The 25,071-nt window shown below is 38.1% G+C and overlaps 1 protein-coding gene across 1 annotated transcript in view; it reads right to left on the bottom strand.

Annotated features, from left to right (window-relative positions):
* Tenm3 (teneurin transmembrane protein 3) overlaps positions 1 to 25,071 on the bottom strand; it is a 615,432-nt gene that overhangs the window by 16,600 nt on the left and 573,761 nt on the right. Inside the window, exons 24-26 of the mRNA XM_033765428.1 lie at positions 24,070 to 24,944; positions 7,400 to 7,575; positions 5,637 to 5,872 (exon numbers count right to left, since the gene is read on the bottom strand). Of these exons, the coding sequence (XP_033621319.1) occupies positions 5,637 to 5,872; positions 7,400 to 7,575; positions 24,070 to 24,944 (1,287 nt within the window). The remainder of the gene's footprint in view (positions 1 to 5,636; positions 5,873 to 7,399; positions 7,576 to 24,069; positions 24,945 to 25,071) is intronic.

Raw genomic sequence — 25,071 nt, forward strand, 5'->3', positions numbered from 1 at the left:
TGATTGTCAAAACTGCCAGGGCTGAGGAGCAGCCTGCCTTTAGGCCTTTAACCCCTCTGAATCTGTTTTGTCCATCTGTAAGTGAAGAGGTCAGATTAGATCCCTTGGGCTTTGTCTCTCAGTAAGTTTTACTGGACTCTGAGCAGCTGGCCGGAGGCTCTTTGAACTTCCATCATCCAAGCAAAATGTCTGCATATTAGTTGCTCTCTGCTTCATGTGAATTTTGTGAAATTTTATGGGCTTTAGTTTGCAGAGTGCTTCGTATAAAGAAGCTACTAATCACTGTTATATCTTTCTTTTTAAAATTTTCTTTGAGTTTTTATTTTTATTAGTACATGTTTACAGGACATAATGATGACATTTATCATCGGGAGTTGGTATGTGTACATAGGTGAGAAACTCAAAACATAAATGAAAAGACAAATAACAGAGATAACAGGACATAAGGAGATTGTTCGCAAATGGTGGGGGGACCAAGAGATGGAGGGAGGGGGAGGAAGGAAATGGAAGGTGGTAAAAAGAGAAAGATGTGTCATATACTTGTACCAACCAAATATATGTAGGAATATGATCACTATGTACTGCCACATCTATTTATAAAAATTTGGAAAAAAGGTTTTTTGTATTTAAATGGTTTCACTAGGGCTCTTGAGTTTCTCAGATTGTGTTGTAAAGTAAATCCCCCTGAATGTTCAAGTTTGTCCTCTCTTTTTCCTTCCTTGGGCTTCTCCAGGATAGGAATAACCATGAAACACTGACTCTGTAGTTTCCATGTGCTGCCCTTGTTATTGACCCATCTGTTATTTTACTTTGCCTTCATTTTAATTTGTATTGCCATGCTTACTGCTTTTCTTATTCCCTTTTATCTCTGCAGTGTTCTGGTTAGAGTAAAAGAAATCTGGACTGCAGATCTGGTGTGATTGGTTGCTATAGCATAAGGGTACAAAGGTCTGGATCTCCATCTCTTCACTACCTTTACCCTGCTACTGGCTTCTGCTTCGGTGCTTTGGTTTGTGACTATAGCTGCATGATGCCAAAACCACAAGATGAAAAATAATATCATTGCCATTGTGTCCATACCAAACATGTCACTATTTGGAACCATCTGGAGCATTATGAGACCAAATGGTGGAATGGATGCTTTAATTCTTCTTTTTATTTAGACAAATATTACATGCAGTGCTTTTCTTGTATCTGCAAACTGAAGCAATGAATTTGTTTTAAGAATGCTTTTTCCCACACTTCTAATAAAAGCCAAGATTTGAGCCATTATTATTATTTCCAGACACCAGTGCTGTTATTCAGTATGGAAAATTTCAAAAGATACTATTTTTCAAGTCCTTCCAAAATATGCCCACAATTTCTTCTTTTGTTATTGTAAACAAAGTGTGGCAGTCAAGGGACACATTCATGTTCATGCTGAGACAATGTCCTGCTTTACCACCCCTTTCAGAAATCACAGTAACTTCCTGATATTTTTGGTTTTATAGTTAATAAACCACCAGCATTATTCTGTGGCCCCATCATCTTTTTTAAAAAAGTGAGTATCATAAAAATATCAGGTTAAATTGAATAAATCTAAAGATGAAAAAAGCTTAGATCACTACTACCATCAAAAATTGAATTAAAATGTTGTACATGGATAGCAGATCACCCTGAATTCTTTTGTGTTGAACTATATTTCTCTTAAGCATGAAAAATCTCCATTTTCGAAGATCACGTCCGAATGATTATAAGTATCGTCACAATGTCCCTTTGATACTGAGTAGGGGACAGTTGCAATTTTTCCTGTGTCCCCCCAAAGTGGAGTCATAATGACATCAGTGTTTTCAGAGAGAGAGGTGCCATCACAGGAGAATTACCCTCACTCATCCAAAAGCTTAAGGAAGGGAGTAAAGAAGGGCTCGTGGTGTTACCCAGGATGCCTAGGGACAGCATCCAGCTTCTCTTGTGTCCCTGTTGGAGCCCCAACTTGCTACAGGTTGTGCTGTGTCTCTGTACCATCGTGGTGCAGCTGCTGTGCAATCCCACTCCAGGCTGAGCCACTCAGTTAAAATATCACCCGGATGTGGCGAACACAGAAAGATTTAAATATGCTATCATATATATGTGTGCCTTCAGACATACTGTTAGCTCTCAAATCCTGAGAATTTTTTGGTAAATGATTCATTGAAATTCTTTCCTTAAGCACCTGAATTTTGAGTAGGTTTAAGATACAAATTTTACTATTAGAATGCTATAACAGTGTATTTTGGTAACTATGGCTGTTTCTAAAGTCCATTAAATCACTGATAAAAATTATAAATATCAATTTTTATAAGACAAGCAGCTGCTATATAATAAGTTACACATTTAGTAGTGTTAGCTACTAATAAGTAAATTATAGAATTATCTCTATTCTAGTATGCTTTTCTACATCTCTATCAAGATTTTATGTACCTGTTATTTCTTACTGTTATCTATCTTCTTTTCTTCTAATGTAATGTTTCACAGAAAATGTATTTCATGTTGCTAAATTTTTATATAATTTTCCTTTCTAATGCTTGTCTTTTAAAACCTTTTATTCTGTTATGCACACACTCTTGTATAGTGCTTAGCTACATATTTTACCTATGAAATCTAATGTTAGCTTTGTTTACAGCAATCAAGCATCTGCAAACATGCTTCCCTTAGGAAAACCTAGATACCCTGAATCGTAATCCATATTGTAAGGCTTTACAATATGTTTACTCATTGTTTCATTCACTGAAAAATATTTGAGTCTACCAGGTATCAAGTACATAGCTTAATTTAGGTCAAAAACTTGAAAAGTTTCTGCTAGGAAACAATGAGAGGTAAGAGAGGAGATGTTTTTGGTCTCAGAAAAGGGGATACAAATGACTCTGGGCTGATTCAGGTTACACATGGCTACAGGCCTACCTGCCTGTTCTTCTCTTCCCTGTATTGACAGGCGAACACTTCAGTCCTCAAACTAACCTTTCATAGCCCCACTTTTGCCCTAGAATTCCACCCCTGTAATCCACAGAGGAACAAAATTAGCAATCAAAGTTGGCACATCCAATCTTATCTTGAAAGTAAGGAACTCTTGCTTGTGATCCTGGCATTGTCTCTGGGAGAACAATCAAACATATCAGCTGGAAATCTTTCAGTATCACTGCATAGGCCATTTAAAATAGTATATTTTCTCAAATGTCTTGCTGAGGCATTGTGGTTCTGCTATTTAGAAAGGAAGAAACTAACACCCATGCCTGTGTGCAAGAGTCTCTTCTCCTTAAGAAAAGAATTTTCTTTGCTTAAAATCAGGCTTCATCCTGGGTTTTCTCTCTTTTCCTCTACTCTCCCTAATTTCTTTTATGCCACTTACTAGGAAAGTAGTGTTACACAAGGGGTGGGGGCTATGCTTAGACAACTTGTCTCAAAGAACAGCAAGCAATATGTCACGTGGTCAGTGTGCTCGCTTCAGCAGCACATACACTAAAACTGTCATGTGGTCAGCTTGTGGACAAAGTCCCCCATTATCCCCTTTTCTCTGGTGTTTTCCTTCCCAGCACACTGGACAGCTCTTTCCTAGGCATCCGTGGTGTGGGTAGAAATATCCAATATCCAGTGTTTACATATGTGGTTGAAAATCTCTGGGTTAGGGTTAAGGGATATATAACCATATATCCAAAAGTGCTTTCATATTGTTTTATTTGATTCTTGTAACAATTGTGTAAAAAGGAGGCAGTGTAGGGAAATGTTTATTCATTTGTAGTATAGCTATGGATATCATATATATCATAATGTTGTGCTATATAGATAATATATAATCTATCCCATAACAAAGATATCATGATATACATAAAGTAACAAATATTTTGCGGTGTTATGATTTTCCCTTAAGGTTTACTATTAATAGAAAGTGGAGCCTGACCTAGAACCTGTGTTTTCTGACTTCTAGTTAAGCGCTCTGTCTCTGTGGTATGTGCAGTGACAGCACGAGCATGGGCAGTGCCTTTGTGTCTCCAGTGAAAGCCTGTGTCTGAGAATGGGTGTGACTCTGTGGCTCAGTATGCGTGTGCGTGGTATTCTTGCTTCCGGGATGGGTAAGATAAAGCCTGTGAACAGCTTCCACTTCACGATGGCCAGGGAAGCGGGGCCCAGGGAGGAAGCAGGAAGTGTCAGCAGCCAGCGAGGATGAAGGCAGCCCCTGCTTCCGAAGTTCAGGAGAGGACAAGGCGGGAGGTTGGAATTTACTCTGGCAGTGGACCACGGCTGCATGAGAGTGATCAAAAGGAAGTGCAGGGCTTGTTTTCCTGCCTTTTGCTTCACCTTTGCTTTACCCTAGTCCTGTTTTCCCTTCTGGGATCCTTTTGTGTTTCCTTCTCACTCTGACTGACCTACCCGCCTTCTGGCCTCCTTTAGCTGTAGCCTGCCAAAGGGGATTCGGGGGCGATTGGAGCGAGGGCATCCTGGATCCCTCAGCTGGGAATGGGTGAGGTAGGATCACGCAGTGCTAGTTCCAGAGACCGTAGATTTCGAGTCCCAGACACCTGGCTTGCAGTTGAAGGGAAGCAGAATATAACCTGTAAGCTGGATACAGTCTGTGTTTGGTCCACTAATTCTTTTTTACTTCATTTCTGTTTCTTGGAAATAGCCAGAAGCAATATTTAGTCACTGTTTCTTACCCTGAAGGATTGGCCAAGTAAGTAATGTGGGCCTGTTTGGATAATAATTTAGCCATTTCTAGTTCAAAAAAAGGGACATTTATGGTAAACTCCATGTTTTGTTCTCACTGCTTGATTTTAAGTAATTTTTTTTAAATGGCAAGGGAAATAATGTTAGGAAGAATTATGTACATTTATTGGATAGACTAAAATTTGTTTGCTAATATAAAGAATGAATCAAGTTCAATTTTTGTGGCTGAAGGTGATTTCTGGCAACCTATGTTTCAGTATTTAATCTACGTTGTCTTTGCCGAATAGCATCATAAATCACAGCTTGCCTTCCAGATATATTTGGTCCATAATGTAAGGCGAGAGAAATAAACACCTAACAAGTACATGCAGAGAACATTTTGCAAAGCTCAATTACACTAGCATAATGAGAAATAACACATTTCTTATAAAAAGTAATGTAAGTTGGGGTTTTCCATCAAGTAGAGAGGGAGCAGTTGGGTTCTGAGACTGGTAGGTAATCTTACTACGTTTCCAAAGTGTAGTTTAAAATTTTGAGAATGCAAAGGAAGAAGTCACCGTTCAGTGGTCAGGCAATTCTTACTTATTCCCCTTTCCACATTAAAAAGCCACCATCCTTAACTCAGCAGGTAAAGAAAAAGCCTAAAATTATTAAAATAACCTCAGTAAAATAAGAAACAACTGACTTCCAGGCTAGTTGGGATTGTATTACATGCAACTCCTTAATTTTCCAGGGAAGAATTTGTTTTTAATTATTCAGATTTGTGAAATAGATGATTCTTACTATGAACAATCTTAACAGCCTGATGCATGTTTTATCTCATGCTCTAAGGTAGCATGCCACCCCTCCCCTTGAGTGTGGCACTCTCACACTCAGGGAGGCAGGTGACGGTGACAGGAGACTAGACCTGCCATCCTGAACAGGCCATCTACCTCCTCTGCTCTCTAAGAGTGACTTACCCTAAGCTTTCGACCAAACACATTGACTTTTCCTTGGGCTTGTTCTTTCCGGAATCTCCATTCTACCAAGTTTTGACCATTCTCACCAGGAAGAGTCATGTTTCTTTTGGCCACTGTTGGATTCGCGGTGCCAGCCAGGACGTGGGGCTCTGTTTGGTAGTGTGAATCAAGACCACTGGCATAGATTATTCTAAGGGAGCCATCATAACCAATCTGATAGCTGTTCCTTAATTGATCTGAAAAGCAAGAAGCAGAAAACATGGGATATTTGATGTGGATTGGCTTGTTGTACACTGAAATAATATAAATTTTGAAAACTATAACTGAACCCCATTTATAAAAACAAACAAGGAATACTTGATGTCTTCTTGGAGAGTAATGAAACAGCTTTGATTCCTGGCATTGCATGCTGTCAGAGGTTTGGCTTAATATTAGGACAGATGAGAGGAATTTAAGGTCCTCAAATTTAATAGGTTTCCTTTTCTAATTTGTTGATGAAATGATGGCTGAGCCTCCATGGGAGTAAACAGTTTGTAAAGAGCCAAGCATGCGACCTTTCAGGAGGCTGATGTGCCCAACTCCAAGGTCTTAGAAAGGTCCCCTCCCCTACACTCAGTCCTTTATTTTTCATCAAGACCTTTTGAAAGATTATCTACAACTTGACTTTCAAAAACATAAAGTGATATATTTCCCCTCAAATTGAGATTTTAAAAAAGGGAGCCATGCAATATTTTGTACCAGAAAACTTTTGCTGAGCTGGGTGTGGTAGTGTACACCTGTAATCCCAGCCCTCTGGAGGCTGAAGCAGAGGGTCATTGCAAATTCCAGGCCAGCTTGAACTCCATAGAGAGATTCTGTTTGAAAAAGCCCCAAACAAAAAACAAAAAAATAAAACACCCTTTTGAGCTAGGGGTATAACTCAGTGGTACTGTGTTTGCCTAGCATGTATGAGAGCTTGGGTTCCATCTCCAGTATCACAAAATAAATAAAAGAACTAAACAAAACTAAAACTAGAACCCTTCTCATATGATAGGCTACAGCCTTGACTGAAAAATTGGCAATAATACAGTACTATTTGGGGAAGAAATGAATTCAAGCAATATTACCTAGATGAGATGATTTTAGATTTCTTGATGGAATAGGCTAAAAAAAAAGTCAAAGTAGTTTAACACAGATTTATAATTATTCTGAGTTGTGACCTCATGATTTCAAATGTCACTAAGCAGGCTTTGTCTAAGATTAGTTTAAAAAGGACTAAACAGGAGGTTCCATTATAGGGATAGTGCATACACTGCATATTCCTATAGACTGGGTTAAAAAAGTGGGAAATCTGGATGTTACAAAAATGGGCGCTTGGGATTTGGGATAAAATTTCCATTATATGTAGATTCAAATAGTGTATCATGATGCACTGTGCCTCACACTATTGTTTGGACAGCAGAGGAGAGGAAATGTTCTGGAGAAGTGTTAGGTGACTCAAAAATGGTCGATTACATGTGAAGACAGAATTAGTAGTTTTATTAAGTAGGAATGAAAAAACATTAGGAGGTTAAGATTTTGTACATGATGTGACTGGAATATATTTATGTAAATATAAATATATTTTTTCAACATGTAGGGGCTAGATTATTCCATTACTGTCTCTAGAGGTTTCTGTTTTTATATCCTCTTTTCTGCTTCATCTTAGAAAATTAGGGTTGCCATATCCTATTCATGTTAGTGGCATTTAAAATGTTCAGTTTAAAATTACATTTTGCATTTACCTTGAACCATGGTGTAGAAGGAGTCAACTGAGGACAAGTTTGAAGTGATGCTGACGTCCTCTTCTCGGCTGGATGACTCGATGTCTACCGTGATAGCCCTGTCCATGTCCCCGTGAAGGTTTGTGACCACTCCAGTTGGGAATGTGACGTTTGTCAGACGACCTTCACTGTCATAGCTAAATAAAGGAGGCACCAAGTGATTTTAAATAGGAATCTGCAGGATTTTCTTACTTAGAAGGTACAACACTATCAGCTGCCCAAATTTGAAGGAATATTTGTCTCTGTGCATGAGGTATGCAGAGTGAGGACTTCAAACATGCTTTGAAGTAATCAAAAGCCTGTTTAACACAGAAAAACCTCACCGGTGAGAGCAAGAGTAAACAGAACGGCTTTGTCTCCGCATATTATTCTTTGAAGTGTGACCAAAATCCTCCTGCACATCTAATTTACTGTTTCAAAGGGAACATATTTGCTGATATTAAATTCCTTAGTATTCTTCCATGTCTTCCACAAAGTAGATTTAATTTATGATTATATCAGTTTTTAAAGCTTTATCAGCTTACATCCTCTAAAACAATACAATGTGCATAATAATGTTTAAATAGTATATATATATTTGCTTATGCAAAATATTATTTTACTATTGTGAGACATCATCAACAAATTAATAAAATAAAAGCCTTTTAAAGTTTATTTATTTTTTTTTGGTGGTGCTGGAATGGAACCTAGGGCCTCTTCAATACTAGGCAAGTGCTCTACAGATGGGCTCTATCCACAGTACCAAAGACTTTCTTATTTCTTGATGATTGACATACTTTATAATGGTAAACCTGAATGGTGATGATAAACTATCTTGTTTATTCTGATACTTTAAGAATGAGTGTAATCTCAAAAGATGATTTGTTGTGTTTACTGAAATGAAATGCAATCTTTCCTGACATTTAATGATTATTTTATATTTTATTATATGTTTACTCTCTTTCAGCATATAAATATGAGGAACTTATCATTTAAATGCTAACATATATTGTAAAAGCTGTCCTATGCTCATAAATATGCACTATAGATATAATATTTGACCTGAGAATTGAATTTCTGTGACTTTTCTATTTGTGGCAGCACCAGAGAAAATTTCATAAATGATTATGTTGTCTGAGTAAAAAAAACATGCAAAACACTCAATGAGAAACACTTACATACAATATACTTAAGGTTGATTTTTCAGATAGATACTGAGGCTCCTTCATTAACAAGAAGTTCTAAGTGAAATGGAGACTTGAAATGTGTTCCACTTAAAATTAGCCCAGAGGCAGAGTTAGCAGAAGATGGGTATTATCAGAGAAAGAGAAGAGTTACCAGGAGAGGGCAAGTGGGAGAGAATTATAAGAATAGTTGTAAATATGGAGCAATATGAGAGTAAGGAATAGAAAAAAGTACTTAAATGATATTCTGAAATAAAAGGGTAGATTTTTGAGAGTATAAAAATTTGTTCTGAAAAATGTGACAGTAATTAGGAGAAGATTCTAGCTAATAAATGTGGAGAAGATTCAGAAAGGGCAGTCATGATGGAGAACAGAAGGAAGAGCAGAGGAAGGTGTGAGACAGAGGTCTGTTCAGTGCCCAGTGCTTAGCTGATTCCATTAATTCAGAGGGGATAGTATCAGTTGGATCACAGGACTGACTGATGTGGTCTGACAACTTGCCATGCGTCTTAGCCAGCGGCAGGAATGAGCATTCAGGAGGGAGGAGAAGCGGAGACGGAGAAAGCACATGCACCATTAGTGTAATCATTGTTTGGACTCATAAAAGGCAGAGCTAAAGAAACAAAGCCAACATCCTTCCCTCCCCACCAACCCAAATGCCCCAAGCAGATTAAGGCATAAATGAAAGAAATCCAACACAGTTTATTGCTGTCATTTCTTTCTGGAAGCCATTATTGCTCTTGAAGAAACAAGCGTGCATAAGTTTATGCAGTGAAACAATTTCAGAATTATTGATATATCAGCTTACAGCTCACTCTTAAATTTGGTAGAATTCTTTTATCACATTGCACTTCTCATAGGATGATGTTAAGAACATGTTACTGGGTTAAAATAACTGACATCCTTTTGAATGCTCCCATACAAAAGGTTATTTTGTACTGCACTACCCCTCCCCCATTTTACAGATGGAAAAATGAAAATATGATATTGTTAAGCCACTTGATCAGACTCTCATTGGATCTCATGCCTGGGCCATCACTGGACATGTTATGCATCTGACCCCAGGCCTATTAGCCCTTTTTGTAAATCACACTGCCTGATTTAAAGTTGAGAACTCTACTTTATACTACCTGCCAGCAGCTTGCTGATTCATTCTTACTGCTGCCACTGACCTGCCCTTTCACTGGTTTATATTTTCCAACCTCATTCAATCTCAAGCAGAAACTTCACCTTTCTCCTGTAGAAAGCATATCTGAAACCTTTGACATGGCGCTTTCATTGGTTTGCCACACATTCCATTTCCTGCTGGGCAGGCATTTTTGTATCACAGGATGCTGAGCACACATAGATATAGCTCAGGATGCTGAGCACTCAGACTATAACCTATTAGCCTTTGGTTCTTTGGGAAATAAAAACACAAGTAACCTTTGTTGGTAGTACAGTTAGAATGACATAGGGATAAGCTGGCATCTTAGTGGCCCAGCTTAACAGTTTAGCCCTGGAAGCTCTCAATGTGTGCCTTCCAAGGAGGGGCTGAGTTGCATTCTAATAGAGCTGAAGTGTTAGCAATAGCAAGGCCAAGTAAGCTGTAATGGTGCATGGGCCATGAGGGCTTCTTCCTAACCAGTCAGTTTCTGAATAACCTTTATGTGCAAGTTGAGATGCTGTTTATTAGAGTGCCCTGGGCCTGGGGATGTAGCTCAGGGGTACAGTGCTTAGTAGCATGCATTAGGTCCTGGGTTTAATCTTCAGTACCAAGACAAACAACAACAACAATAACCACCAAACAAACCCGACTGCCCTGTGAGTGCTGCAGAGCCCTAGAGCAATTACAGTGCAGAGAGAAGATGCTTTCACCTGAGAGGAGAAAGGACCTAGCCTTACTCAGGTGGAGACTGGTGCTAGACCTGGAATAGATGTGGAATTTAGATCAAGCCCAGGTGGGAAAACAGTGAAGACAAGGATGTGGAACAGTGAAGGTGCAGGGGCTAGAAAGAGGACCTTGTGGGGGATTGCACGGCAGAGGGAGGCCAATGAGCAGGCCTATCATTGGGGGATGATGGTGTGTTGATGAAGTTTGAATTACAGGGCTCTAAAGTGGGGTGACCAATCAGGAAGTGAGCATTTCTCCGACTTGCCAATTTTACAAACCAGGAAAAAATAATCAGGAACCAATGTAAGGTTTTCGAATAAAAAGACTACCATTTGTTACCTCCACCATTTCATTAAAAAAAAAGGACTAACCGTACATACTGAAGATGGAAAGGACCTAAGTTCAGGGTGAAGGACACTCCTTTAAACAGAACAAAGTGGAAAGCTGTTACAAGGGTCATGGCTGACAATCTTAAAAGGATAGCTAGAGCAAAGTATAACAAATTTATTTAATCAGTGTTTTTCTGTGTGTTTGACATGGGAATCTTTGAAAATGAAGACAGAGACCCAGGGGATGCTATGTATTTTTAAGTCGAAAAAATGGATAGCCAAGTAGACTGTCCTTGGACAAAACAGGTATGACCTGAGGATGATACACTGAGTGGGCAGCGGCCGTGAGTGCTGTAAAAGCAAGGTCCCTTTGTTGAGTTTTCTTGGTCGTGCTCTGCAACCTCATTCACCCAGCCATGCACCTCTGAGTATAAAGTCGGATGCTCCTGGAATGAGGGTCTTATGACCGACTGTTGGGGAGGTAGAATAGGCAGTGACTATAGGTTTTATGAGGAAAGAAGCTCTAGTTTCTATAACTTTCCTTGGGGATAAGGGATTCAACTTTCTAGGACCCGCTTCTGAGAGAAAAGGGGGAAGAAAAGAGGAAGGTGGGAGAGAGTCAGAGAACTTCTTGCTTCTCAGGCTTTTTGTGTTTCTTCAGTTCAAAGTACTCAGCGCGCTGAAGGACCACACTTTGGGGTATTTTGCTTGGACTCACCTAACCAAAGCTTTATAAAAAATTATTGTTTTTTGTTTTTTTCATCTCAGCATAGGGTTAAGTGAAAACTTTTTCACAGATTAGCATCTTATGGTAACAGATGCATTGTTAACAAATGAAAACAAGATGGACTGGAGACATTAAAATGGCCAGGGGCCCAGGGATTTAGCTCAGTGGCACCATACCTGCTGTGCAAGCGCAAGGTCCTGAGCTTAATCCCCAGTACTTGGAAAAAAAAATGACAAGGCAACTATAGATAACCGAAAGAGAAAATAAAAGTAAGTCACCAAAGATGATTTTTGGGTAGTACCAGAAATGGTGGGTTAACCATTCTTTACTTCAACAAAGGGAGCAAAATTATTCACCAGGAAATGACTGTTCTCTGGAGTGTATTAGCCCTAGATACTAAGATATGGTTCCATCAGACTATATGCTGCTGGACACATTCTTAAGGTTTGTTACTTCGCTTTAGTGCTAAACTAGTCCTGCCCTGCTTGTGTATTACTGATGTAGTTTCCTTTTGTTAGCCTTGTGAATTTACAATGTAATACGCTCTAGGGAATTTGAATAGAACATCAACTTCGTGCTCTCCTTTCCACTCCTCTGGTCTTAGCCTCATAGCTCCAAATTCATCACACAGCACATTCTTTTCTGATCCCTACCGACCCCTCTCCACAAAAGCCTCTTGTTGGAAAACGAAGTTTCCCCCAGGCCCTTAGTGACCTTTTGCTCTTTCGCTAATGGTATGCCCTTTTTTGATGGTTATCTATTTGTTTGTCTTTAATTTTTGATTGGATTTTTGTCCAGACTTGCTGTTTTAGCCTTTGTGGAATATTTTTAAATCTTTTAAGTTTCCTTAAGCAGTGGGATTATCAATAAAAGCCACAGAGAATTGTTGCCTCATTCTTAGTTGAAAATGTACTTTGATGTGACATTTTATCTCCCTTCCCCTTACACACATGAAGTTCCAAATTCTTAATTGTTCTTTTATAATCTCTCAGATATTTATCTTTCTATTCCCAGAGCTTTTTGAGATTTTTTACAACTGGTCTACCTGCTTCTACATACTCGCCAGTATCAAATTAATCTTCCCAAACATCACAATTACTCTTATCTACTTAAACATCTTCAGTAGCTCCTCAACAGAGAGAAAAACTGACCAACCTAGAATGTTACCAACCCAATGTCAACAGACTGTTGGTCCTGAAGATGTAGTCAAGTGGAAGTAATTTGCAGTTCTTGAAACATTTTGAAATTTGACAGCAGGATTTATTGTCTTCAGTGAGTCCCCATAAAATGGCCACTTTAACCAAATGCAAACTTTCAAAATTATCTTTCGCTTTTGAGAAAAAATATGTATAAATCACAGTAAGACTTTAGAGAAACACATAAAGCAGAGGAGAGAAGCAACTGTAATTGCAGAACTGGGATTATTGGGAGGAATGATACGGTTTTTGTACTTTTGCTGGTTGTTGTTCTGTGAAGCTGCCTGACACTGACCTGGTCTGTCTCAGAGATGAGAATATTTACTCATGTAACACTGGCAATATTCTCCTCCGAACTTCAGTTTCTTCACCTATAGAAGAGGGAAGGAGAGCCAGCTACTGGTATCTTAACCACCTGACTGCTTTCAACAGTCACAACTAAGCCTGTTGGCAAGACAGCAGCAGAGTTTGGTTTGGGAACATTCTGAGGTGTCCACATGGAATAAATGCTCACGTGTAGCCATGACTGGCTCTTTCTCTTCTTCCTAGTGCTATTCCATCGCTGCCCTGCTCTCAGAGCTACTAAGTGCCGGACATGGGTTTGCTTTTAAACTTGACTCCCAGCAAGCTCTGCCAGGAAAGATTTACTTCCCTTTTCACTACCTTCCTCATACACAGAGAGAATCTTTCCTTCCATTTAAGAGTTCCTTAGGTTCAAACTTTCTTTCATAAGTTAACAGAAAAAAAACAACCCCTCAATGTTGCCATCTGCTATGGCAATTCTTTTTCCACACTGCTAATTTGTAGTAACCTCTTATCTGTCATCGTGGTAAAGTAGAAAAAATTTACTAAGCCTATCAGAACTAAACATTTTCTGTAATTCATTCCTTGATGAAAGATTTGTATGAGCAGCAAAAACAGAGCAACATGCTTTAATGGTGGACTGATTGGGGATCCTAAGAGCAGTATTGTGATTTGTAACACGATAGGAAAAGACTGTATACTTCAATATTCTTTAATAATTTTCTCATAGACAAATCATAATTTATTTGAATTCAATAGCAAGGTTGGCATTAAGAAAGTTGAGTTATGGATAGAAAATGGAATTTGATCACTGAGGTAAGTACAGCAATCAACTGACTCCAAGATCATGGGCTCACTTGATACTTAGCTCACAGCTACCGATAAATATATAAGAAAGTCAGAAGAAAGTGTTATTTTACATGATTTTTATCTCAAGTGCCAGGAGGATTTTGATGAGAAAGAATTGAAAATTAAATGGAAGAGGGTGGCTAACACCAATTTAAATTTCTTTGCCACTGCTGCACTTCATTAGGTCTCCCTGATGGGGCAGATTCTGACCTGTGCTTTGCTCCATGAAACCAGAAAAGGCAGCAGTCTGCAGTCAAGTTGCGATTCCCTCTTTTCCTCCAAACACCCCAGACAACATGAGTTCCAAGGAGCATAGACAAGCGCAGACTTTCTTCTCTAATCTCAAGTCCAGCCCTTTTGAACACTGAACACAATGATAGGCTGTCCCAGAAATGTTATTTCTTTTGAAGGATCAAATTCCAGAAAAGTGATCCAGTGTCTCTTTCCTTTCACAGTCATTACTACATCAAAGAGGGCCAACAGAGTGATGACACTTAGCCTTAAACTCACAGGCCTTGGGCCAAAAGCATCCATGTCAGAGCATTTCAGAAGTAGTTATCTTAGGGGTTCAAAGAATTCTAGGTGAGTCATCATTAAGCTTTGACAGGGGCCTGAGAGAAGGTAGGGAGAAATGGCAGACTCGCAGAATTTTTTCTAGAATAAGAAGAATTTTTAATTATGAAAAAGCCCTTTGTTTTATAGTGGAGAGCACAGAAGTCCAGAGAGGCACGATGGCTTGCCACCGTCACACTTGTGTAGAGTGACGAAATCAGGACTGGAGCATAGGATCTTAGTTTACTTGGGAACCTTTCCCAATCAGCCTTTTCAACTTTTTAGGAAAAAGAAAACAGATTCAGGACAGAAAGAAAACATCATGGAACCAAGGAAAAGTGAATGAATTAGAAAACTAAGGTGAACAGCAAAGAACAGGAAGGAAAAAAAAAGGGGTGCATAGATTTGGGGCCTAAGATGAGAGGATATTGCAATTATAGCTGTCTATTTACAGACTTTAAAAGAGAAAATAGGGGAGGCAGATTTAAAGATTTAAAAAATTGAAGGATACAAAATCCAGTAGCAGAGTGGATTCAGAAATGTTAATACAGTCCCTGCCTTCCTTATTAAGCCGTAGGCAATTCCAGTCTATATATTCATGATTCACATTTTCCTCCCACTGCTAATTCTACACCTCTTCTCTCAGTGAGTGTGGTCTCATTCATATTCTTAACTTTAGTTCTCCAAACAGCTTTCACTTTCCCTTTTCTAAAACTGGCTTCTCCCAAATTCTATCCAGACATTTTTTCAACCACATGTATTACTATACTATGGGAACCTCAAATTCATACTTTCTAAACCTGAAATTCATAATGTCTAACCTGTTGTCTACAAATATGCTTATTCCCAGTATTTTCCTATTCATTTAAGTTGGGAACTCAGGGATTCATCAGAGATCCACTTTTTCCCTCAGGCTTTGAAATTAGTCAACATGAGATATTCATCTCCTGATGACCAATCTACCTTCTTTTCTGTTACCTCGGTGTCTGGCCCCGATTCAGTCCTGTTTTTTTACCTAGATTCTATGGCTCCTACCCCCACTTCTACTTTTTTACCTTAAATCCATCCTTGTACAGTCATCAGATTGACCATATTGCTTCCCTGTTAAACTCCCAGAGCTGAGTCCTGTTTACTCCGGATGGAGGTTCCATCAGACAGTCCAACTCCACAGGACAAATGTAAGCTCTACTTGAGCGGACTGATCCTCTTCCATCTCCTCCTCTAGTCTCATCTTCTTTATCCTTATGCACATTCCATGCTCTTATCATTCTAGGTGGAACTTTTCTTTCAAATCTCATTACCCATTGCTGAGTAAAGGCTTTCCTCTGGCCTGGAACCCACAACTGCTTCTTGCTAACGTTTATTCACACTTTCAAAGACTAAGTTTAAAAATAACTTCCTTTGGGTAGTATTTCTTAGCACATTCCTGTCCCTAAATCCCAGTCTGCTATGAATAAGGCTCCTCTGTACCCACACAATATGTTGAGTGACTCTCTCAGTTTTATCTTTCTTACAACCATTTACTTATCCGTGTGGACTCAGGTCCTTGAAACAAGGGAATGTGTCTTTTAGCTCTGCACCCTTCAGCAACTAAGGTACCACCTGGAGCATATGCATGTATACTGAAGGACTAAGTGCATAAGTGAAAAAGTGAATGCCAGGAAATTAGTGGGTAAGTAGGGAATGCTTGATGAACAAAGCACACAGTTAAAATTTCCACCTTAAGGAAGCCTAGGAAGTTTGAAATAATGTAATATTTTGTCAGTCAGTTTCCCTTCGCCATGCACTGCTTTAAAAGCCTTTCATTGTCCTTTAGGTGGCGTACTTGCTTTTGGAAAAACTGTTTCCCAGGGTACTGGTGTTGCATAGACCAGTCCCATATGGGACTAACCATGCCTGTGGGACTATTTCTGTGGTAAGGGGAACGAGGTATGCCTTAAAAATTATGTTAAAAATAGAACTCTTTAATTAATAAGGTATAAATGAATTAATCTCTAATTGAATATGCACTAACACATATGTAAGTGAAGAGAAACTCCTGGGTATAACCTTTCTCACTAGTTCTAAATTATAAATAATCACTGCACAAAAAACATTCTGCCCTTCCCTTAGATTTTAAGGTTTAAGGATTAGTCATCCTAAATATTTCTTAGCTTCTCTAGGAATAGCTGTGTACTGAGCCATTTTGCTCCTTTCCTTTATAACATTTTTGAATCTTGAATTATGATGACTGATCTCATTTAAAAACATCTTCTCCTTCCAACGCCAGGCCAGGTTTATGCTTGCCTTTATTAGAACCTAGTTCCTTCATTTCTTTTATGGAGTATTAAATAGAATGAGGTTTTTCTTCTAGCTGGTGCTTGACTTACATTCATTAAATGCTTAAATTGATGGATTTAAATAAGGTAGATTTTTCAGTTGTTTTTGTATACACTTTTTAAAAATTAAAAGATCCAGAGATGGGAAAGTCCTAGATATCAGGCTTATCCCTTAAAATACATTTAAAAGGGAGATAAACGAGGTTTCAGAGCCATAAAGTGGTATTTCTTCATATCACTATTTCTCAGATGTTTGAGGCTTTTAGTTTCAGAACCACAGATTCACCAAGTTTAGGGAATTTTTTTTTTTAACGCACTGCTAGGGATTGAACACAGAGCCTGTGCGCTGAGCTACATCCTCAGCCTTTTAAAAATTTTATTTCTGAAATTCTGAAATTGGGTCTTGCTAAGTTGCTAACCTGCCCGGGCTAGGCTCGAAACTTAGGATTTGCCCGCCTCAGCTTCCTAGAACCCTGAGATTACAGGTGTGTGCCATATGCCGCTGGCTGGAGAACTGGTGTGAAGTGTGTGGTGGCTGGGATGAGGAGACTCTCGTGGTGGTGAAAGGGAGGAACGCTGAGAGAGGAAGCTGATGGAGTCAAAGCCTGTGAACGGTTTCCCCAGTCACCTTATTTCCTTCCTAGATTTCTTTCCCCAACTGGGCAGAGATGCAGAGGAAGAGGAACGCGGTGTTAATTTGCCTCCAGACTCTGAGAAACCACTCCACGAAGTGGGAATATAGGCAGGGGCTTACTCTGGGTGGGATAGCCCTAGAGGAGGCTGAGGAATTAGGGAACAGGATGCTGGGGTGACGTTTGTTTTGCTGTCCTAGGAATGAGCCAGAGATATTACGTACTTTTAGACTTTTATAAACAATAAAAACTTCTCGTGTGCTGGTTGTCAGTGTGTAAATCTCTTGCTTCGTTTCTAAATCGCTTTGTGTGGCAAATGTATGTAAGTTAGTTTTAGGGTAAACCACTTCAGAATCACCTTGTGAGGTGAGCTCTTGACGCACACAGGAGGCTAACAGAGCATCTACCTAATTGAGATAGTTATGTAATTAAAGAAGGAATTCGACACTTGGAAGCTGCATGTACTGCACCATTAGGGAGCAGTTTAGCACATCTAGAACTGAAACATGCTGAAAGAGTTAATACAGCCTTGCAACTCTTGATACATTCCAAGGCAAAACAGACAGAATCTGACTTCTCAGTTTTTACATATTTTTTTAAGTAATCCAAGTAATACATATTTTTCCCATTTCCCTTGAAACCTGGACAGATCTTACTGTGTTTAAAAACTAGATTGCAGGAAGGAATTGCAATAAATTAACTCAATAAATGTATTGTCTTAATAGGTTACGGTTTGAAATACACAGCAGCTACTTTATTCAATTGCCTACACACTTTTTACTGATATCCCTGGGAACAAACATCCTTCTTAAAAATTTAAGGCAAATCAACCTTAGAATTTTCCTATGATTATAAGTGATCTGATAAAATCTTGTACAGGTCATCCCTAATTTCCTATACTTGATCTTAGCCAAAAGGCCGAGAAGCGATCATCCCTAATTTCCTAAATGTTTTCTTTCATAGAGAAAGAAAAAAGACAAAAAAAATAAAGGAGGGAAAAGAAAAAAATGTGATAGAATGAAAAGATGAAAATAAAGTGTTTGTAGATGGGGAGGGGAGGAGGGGGTGAAGGGAGGGCAGAGGTAAAGGGAAAAAATGAGAATCAAGATGTGTCATGTAGAGGTACAAGATCCCAACAATGAATGTAACTGTACTGTATCCCTAAAATGTACCAATAAACTCAATTAAAGCTGAAAAAAAAATACAGGAGGCTTGAGCACCAGTTTTAGCCTTAACTTTACAAAATGAGGGGTTTAGTTTCTAATGCAGCATTTTGGAAGAAATCGCAATGATCCATAGTGTTTTGAGTTTTTAGAGTTGGATGTCAGATGCCTCTCAAAGGAGAGATTATCCTGTTTGTTCCATGGAAGGTACCTTTGGAGCTTTTCTCGCATCAGAAGCTACTTCAGAGTTGCATAAGGACACAGCATAGCACAGCTGTCGGACTTTTAAGCAGGATTCAGTTTCAACAAGAATGGACACATCTTTTGTAATCTGAAATAATTATCAGTGAGTTTTCCTACCTTACCTGTGCTTCCTGCACACTGATGTGAATTTAAGTGTCCTCAGGGTAGTACAAGTACTATTCACACTGCCTGTCTTACTTCTGAGGTCCCTTTTCCCATGCTCCCATTTATTCCAGGGCATCAGAATGGATACTGGTGGGAGTTGAGCATTTGCCATGGGCAGAGTTAAGTTCATTATAAAGAAATGATTCAGAAGCTCATTCTGAAATTGCAAAGTGAATGAGGGACAATAAAGCACACAAATGAGAAACCAGAGACCCATCTATCCCTACATAAATGAGTAAAAGCTGAAACTCATTTGTTTGCTCTGTGAATCTGAATATAGCTCACAAAAGATCAGAGTCAGCTCCACAAATTCAGAGCTCCGAAGATTCAAAGTCCCAAGACAAAAAAAAACCTGCCACTAACCTGCTGGTGTACATGTACATATCAGCCAGAATTCACAGCTTATTTTCATGTTGTCTTCTTTAACCAGACAGAAAAACCTCTAGATGTGCCTCGTTTGTATTTTATGTGGATAGGCAGGCAGAGTACTGTGAAATGCCATTTACCAGTAAATAATTTATTCTATTGTCCCATTCAATGCACTGGATTAGCCTTTGTGTGCATTCAGGTGTAAAAACTGTGGTTTCCTTTTAGGTATCAACTTTTCTAAATAATAAGAGATCTTTTTGGTATCTTTGGGATTACTTTAGCTGAGGAAATCAGACTGTCTAGCAATTGTTTTTAAGTGATACACAGAGCAGCATGAACAGTCCCTTAAGACGAACACGTGTAACTAGGCTTACCAGTGTCACCACACAAGGTGACCCCCTGAGCTGGCTGATCTTTTTTGTCCAGCAAGTCAATGGAAGGTGAGGTCAGAGACAATTAGTAATAATTATTCAGTTCAGGAGACATATTAGTCTAACTCAGTGCTTTCAAAGTTGAATTATAAAACATCTGATACCTACTGTATCCTTCCTGTTACACCTTCCAGTAGCAAGTGCAAAAATTTCAACCACTTCTGTAATGAATCATGATAGTGACACGACAACTGCAAGTAAAAGAAATTGATGCCAAGCCTACTTTTTGAAACAAAGAATCTTGTGCTTAAAAACTTCTGTATTTCACCTAAAGAATCATCTGCTTATTTTATTGGTGACTGATAAGAATCTCAAATTGGAAGTCAGGTTTTCTTTTCCCAGAATCTCTCTGATAATAAGTATAACAATCAAATAGTTTTAACTGCATTTTACTGAAAATGTTTTCTGTTTTTACTCAGGACTAACATTTTAGAATAAAGCATTACCAGTATGAAATATTTTAAAAGTTATCTGAGTAACAAGATTTAAGTGAAGCTATTTTGTAAGTAAAAGTGAGAAAACATAATATTGGTTAATTAAATTTTAAAAATGAACAAATATGGGTAGTGTTAATATTTCTGCATCAACAGTTGGTACATCTCAGAACTATCTGAGAAAGCACGAGAACATTTATGTATATAGTATTCTTTCAGTGCAGCCTTGGAGAGACTAAGGTATAGATTTTATCAGAACCTTCTCTATAAATAAATATTCATCTGTCTAACCTTTGGTTTACATTCAGTCTTTCAAGAAATAGCTTCTGAGAGTTTTATGCACACCGCAACATTCCAGGAGTAGTGGGAGCCACAAAGTCAATAAAATAGTTTTTGTTTTATAAAATCCTTTCACATTTGATTTTGTACTCACACCAGTACTGCAAAACGCTAATTATACACTAGTTTCCACTAACAAAAAATAATAAAAAAAATTAAAGCAATTGTAAGGTATGTAATCTGAGTTCATTTTCTTTTAAAATTTCTTTGGTAGGAACGGTGGCAACCCTATTTTTATCAGCAGGTTAATTCACTGATTCCAGATCTCCTTTCATTTGTTTCTGTCCTATAAAAGCTTTACTCTTAAACCTCTTCAGGTACTAGTTTAGCTGCCCACATACAAAGGTGAATCTAGACTAAAAAGTTTAATTTCTCTGTGCAAGATATTTATGCAGAAAGATGATTACAGAGCATGTATCAACTCAAGGAACTGGTGTAATAATGGTCAGAATTAAAAACTGGAGTTTTTTAAAACTGGAAATGTTTTCTTTCTTTTTTTTTTTTTTTTCAGTCTCCTTATGGTTGCGGTAAAATTCCAGCCATTGTCAAACTTGTCAAATACCTCCTTTATGAACTTACTAAGAGGCCTCATAAGTCTAAATTAGACATGCGGTACTATAAAAATAGGAAGGTAAATATTACAGAGATGTACCAATACTCTCAGAGTCTTCCAGCTCAGCAATAACTACTAAAACAGAGAAAGCCTGACAAGGAGTCCGAGGTCCTGTTGCCTTTGTTAGCCTCTCTGCCTATAATAAGACATGATAAGCAGGAACTGTCATTCCCCAACCTTTTTTTGAAGTATATGACTCTGCAATATTTTTCTTAACATCAGAAATTGATTTCTTTCAAAAATAAGTAAAAGTCTTCTTTTCAGCCTATTATACTACTTCTAATAAAAATTCAATATGTAAGAAAAAAAAAAGCCTGTTATTAAGGTATGGCAGGGGTTGAATTTGCCCTTCTGCAATCTCAGACATCCACAGACAAAATATGTTGCTCTTTGATGATGAAATAATAAAGTGTGCTTCTAGAGGGCCCGCCTAATAAGCATACTCTTTTCTCTATTTGTGCTCTTATTTTGGGGTGTATTTTAAAGTTGTGATCCTTAGAAGTGTGCCCTTGCTATTTCATAGCATGTTGTAAGAGTATGGGATTTAAAAAAAAGGATCACTTGTCATTCTGACATGATGATTCTGAATTCCTTAGAACTTCTCTACTTTCATGCACTTTTACAGAAGATACATGTTTCTTAGACATTTTTAAATTATGTTTTTAATACACATATCTGGAGGAAAATTAAAAACACTGCTTTTGAAAAGTAGTATTTCTGTTACTTTTATTAGAAAAGTTATTGTTGAAACACTGGTTTGTTAAATTACTATATTGTTAAAATATGTGTATCTGTGTATATATACACACCTTACATACTTATACATATTTATATATGAATAAAATAGTGAGATTACACTTGATAAGGTGTAAATGCATTTTGATATAATTTTGTTGTGCTTTAACTGGCTATGCCATTACTAGATATACTTCAAATATGATATATAACAAGATTGTACTTATGAAAATGATTGCACTGTATTTAGATTAATTTAAAACTTCATTATTTCCACTATATTCACAAGATTAGCTTTCCAACCCAATCTCTACTTTAGCCACCTGCTGATACCCGACTAGAAATTCTGATGGTATTCTCTTATAGAGAATCGTCTTTGTGTACTATCATTTAAAAGAAAAAAAAAATCTAGATTTGCTTAAGCTATCTCACATCAATCCCACCAATAAAGTTCTCTAATTTTCAAGAATTGATTACATTTATAGGTCCTAAGGAAATCGTCATGTCTGCTGCAAGAAGTTCATGTGTCAGTATTAAGTCACATGATGAATTTCTATACAGTTCAATTCCTGGAACAAATAAAGATACATTAAAAAATGGCCCACAGAGCAGGGCTTGAGTCTTAGTCTGTACTAAAAATTTACTTCTCTATATTTCTTCCCTGCTTTCAACTAAAGTGAAACCCTACCCATGCTGCCATCATTTCCTGATGATCTTATAATCAGAGCAGCTCTCCTGCCCAGTCTCATGTGATGGTAGCACTTTTTCCATGCTCATTTTTGCCTCTTTGGCAACAGTCTGCTATCACTTTGAAAGCTGTGCAAAGGAAGTGCTTTCCATTAACTTCCAATTTATTCCTTTCCTATTGCGATCGTAAAATGAGCAAAAGAAATGTTAAGAACAGAATTTTAATGTAATTCAATTGAAAAGGTTTGTTCCTCTGACAAAATCATGCTGCTGGGTAACATTCATTTTATTAAAAGAGAATCTGTCAAAAAAGAAAAGCAATTTGAGCTGCAGGAGAACTAAGCTTTATGTATAAGATCCATTCCACAGAAGTTGTACAGAAAATATTTGTATATTGAATTACTTTTTCTACTGACGTTTATTACAATTTTAGAGGTATGCTCGTAGAGAAAAATACTTTTGCTTTAGAATATCATTGTAAAAATCACACTAAGGAGCTCAATATTCATTCTAAGGATTTTTTTGCATTTGTCAATGTGCCATCTTGGTACATCTAATTTGCCTTCATGGCTTGTGTGCTTATGTTAGTCACATGAACAAGCAATTGAAAATGATTTTTCACACATACTCACTACAAAGTACACATGTCATAAAACATATAAGGGCTAATTTTCATTCTTATTGACCTAAAAAATGTGACTTCTGATAGTATATGGCCTTGGCTACTACACCACATGTTTGGCAAAATACTCTAGATGAATAAGCCTCATACATTTTCATATGCTTTCAGACGGCAACTGACACTTCTGGTTTGCATTTAGCTGTAAGGTTTTTTAAAGTGCTTTTCCAATAACTCATTATAAAAATTTTAAGCCCTTCTTTTTTTTTTTCAGTTTTAAAGCCCTTCTTTTTTGTATTTATGAGGCAGTGTCTCACTGTACAGTCCAGGTTGGTTTTGAACTCACTATGTGGTCCAGGTTGGTCTCAAACTCACAATCCTCCTGCCACAGCCTCCTGAGTGCTAGGATTATAGGTGTGCACCATCACACCTAGGTCAAGCCCTTCTATTTGATAAGAATAATGTATGTAATGTAATCAGCAAGGTTCAGTGTAAATGTTTTGAAAGTTTTTGTTCACTGAAAGCACCTAACACCATGAGCTTTATCAAGTGGGCAAATACGAAAGCAAAGGATTTATGCCTAAAACCAAAGCTACAGTTGTTTCTTGAAAGTTTAGCTGCTAATATACTAACTTTGCCTAAAGCAAAATGCTAATACACCAAGTCTGTCCAAGGCAAAGGTAAATTTGCTATGAGGCTAAATGATACTCAGTCTTCACTTGTAAGGGTCCCTTCAAGGCCTTGTATCTAATTTTGTCTTCTTTTTGTGAAAGAGGGATCCCAAAATTATAGGAGCTCTAGGCCATAAAGAATATGGCTCCCTCTGGCCCTTAAAATTACATTAATATATCACAGTATTTTATAATCAGAGTAGAATTTACATGTACTTACTCAAAAAATGTTGTCCATCCAGTTTCATCACTTTTAGTGGCTAAGAGTCCACTATTGCCATGGTAAGTAAACAAAACTAATTCTAGTCCTTGAGCAGTCATACTTTTCAAACATCCATTTGTTCCTATTGTGAGCCATATCACTTGATTGTCTGGAGACACTACCCGAACGGGCATCCGATTTGGATCTCGTCTAATTCTGAGAGTATTGCCATTGCTATCTGTCACAGCAGTGATATCATTATCATTGCTGTAGCTGAAATTGTACAGGTAATCACCAGTGACTAAACTTACAGTATACTGGTGAGTACCATTGATGTCAAATATATAGAGTTCTTGATCAGCTGGAGAGGCCACTTCATAAAAGTTCATAGAGTTAAGTAAAGGCTTGTTCTTTGACACAGCTCGGATCCGAATATTTCCTAGATCTGCGATATACAGTGTCCCATCTGGAGAAGCAGCTAGGGAGGATGGAGCATTAAGTTTGGCATCTTTGGCATAGCCATCTCCACTCTGGTAACAGTCACAGTTGGCATCATTTTTGCAGTCACACTCTGAAGGTATCCCAGCCACCAAGGAGATTTCCCCATCTGTTGTGACCTGCCTTATTCTGTTAATTTTCTTTTCATCAGTTTCAGTGATGTACAAGACCCCGCTATAAGACACAGCGATGGCAGTGGCTGATTCCAGTGTCGTCTGAACTGCGTGCTTCCCCACGGGATATTCCACTCCGGGCACCTGACAGTGCATGGGCCGTCCAGCAGCAATGCGGACTTGACGATTCTCAGTGATCTGTAAAACTACATTATTATCCAGAACATAAATGGAGTTATCCATTGGGTTAATGGCTAGGTCAGTGGGCCATTCCAGACGTACCTTAATAAAGAAAGAAATGGTCTGGTTAGTCAGTTGCTACAGTGCAGTTAATTTGCCAGAAGAGTAAATGAGACCATGCAGGGAAATTAGCCTTAATTTGATAAACTGTTTTAAAATTGGTTTTCAA

The sequence above is a fragment of the Fukomys damarensis genome, unplaced genomic scaffold, assembly GCF_012274545.1.
Source record: "Fukomys damarensis isolate Sample0158 unplaced genomic scaffold, DMR_v1.0_HiC HiC_scaffold_18, whole genome shotgun sequence".
NCBI lineage: Eukaryota > Metazoa > Chordata > Mammalia > Rodentia > Bathyergidae > Fukomys > Fukomys damarensis.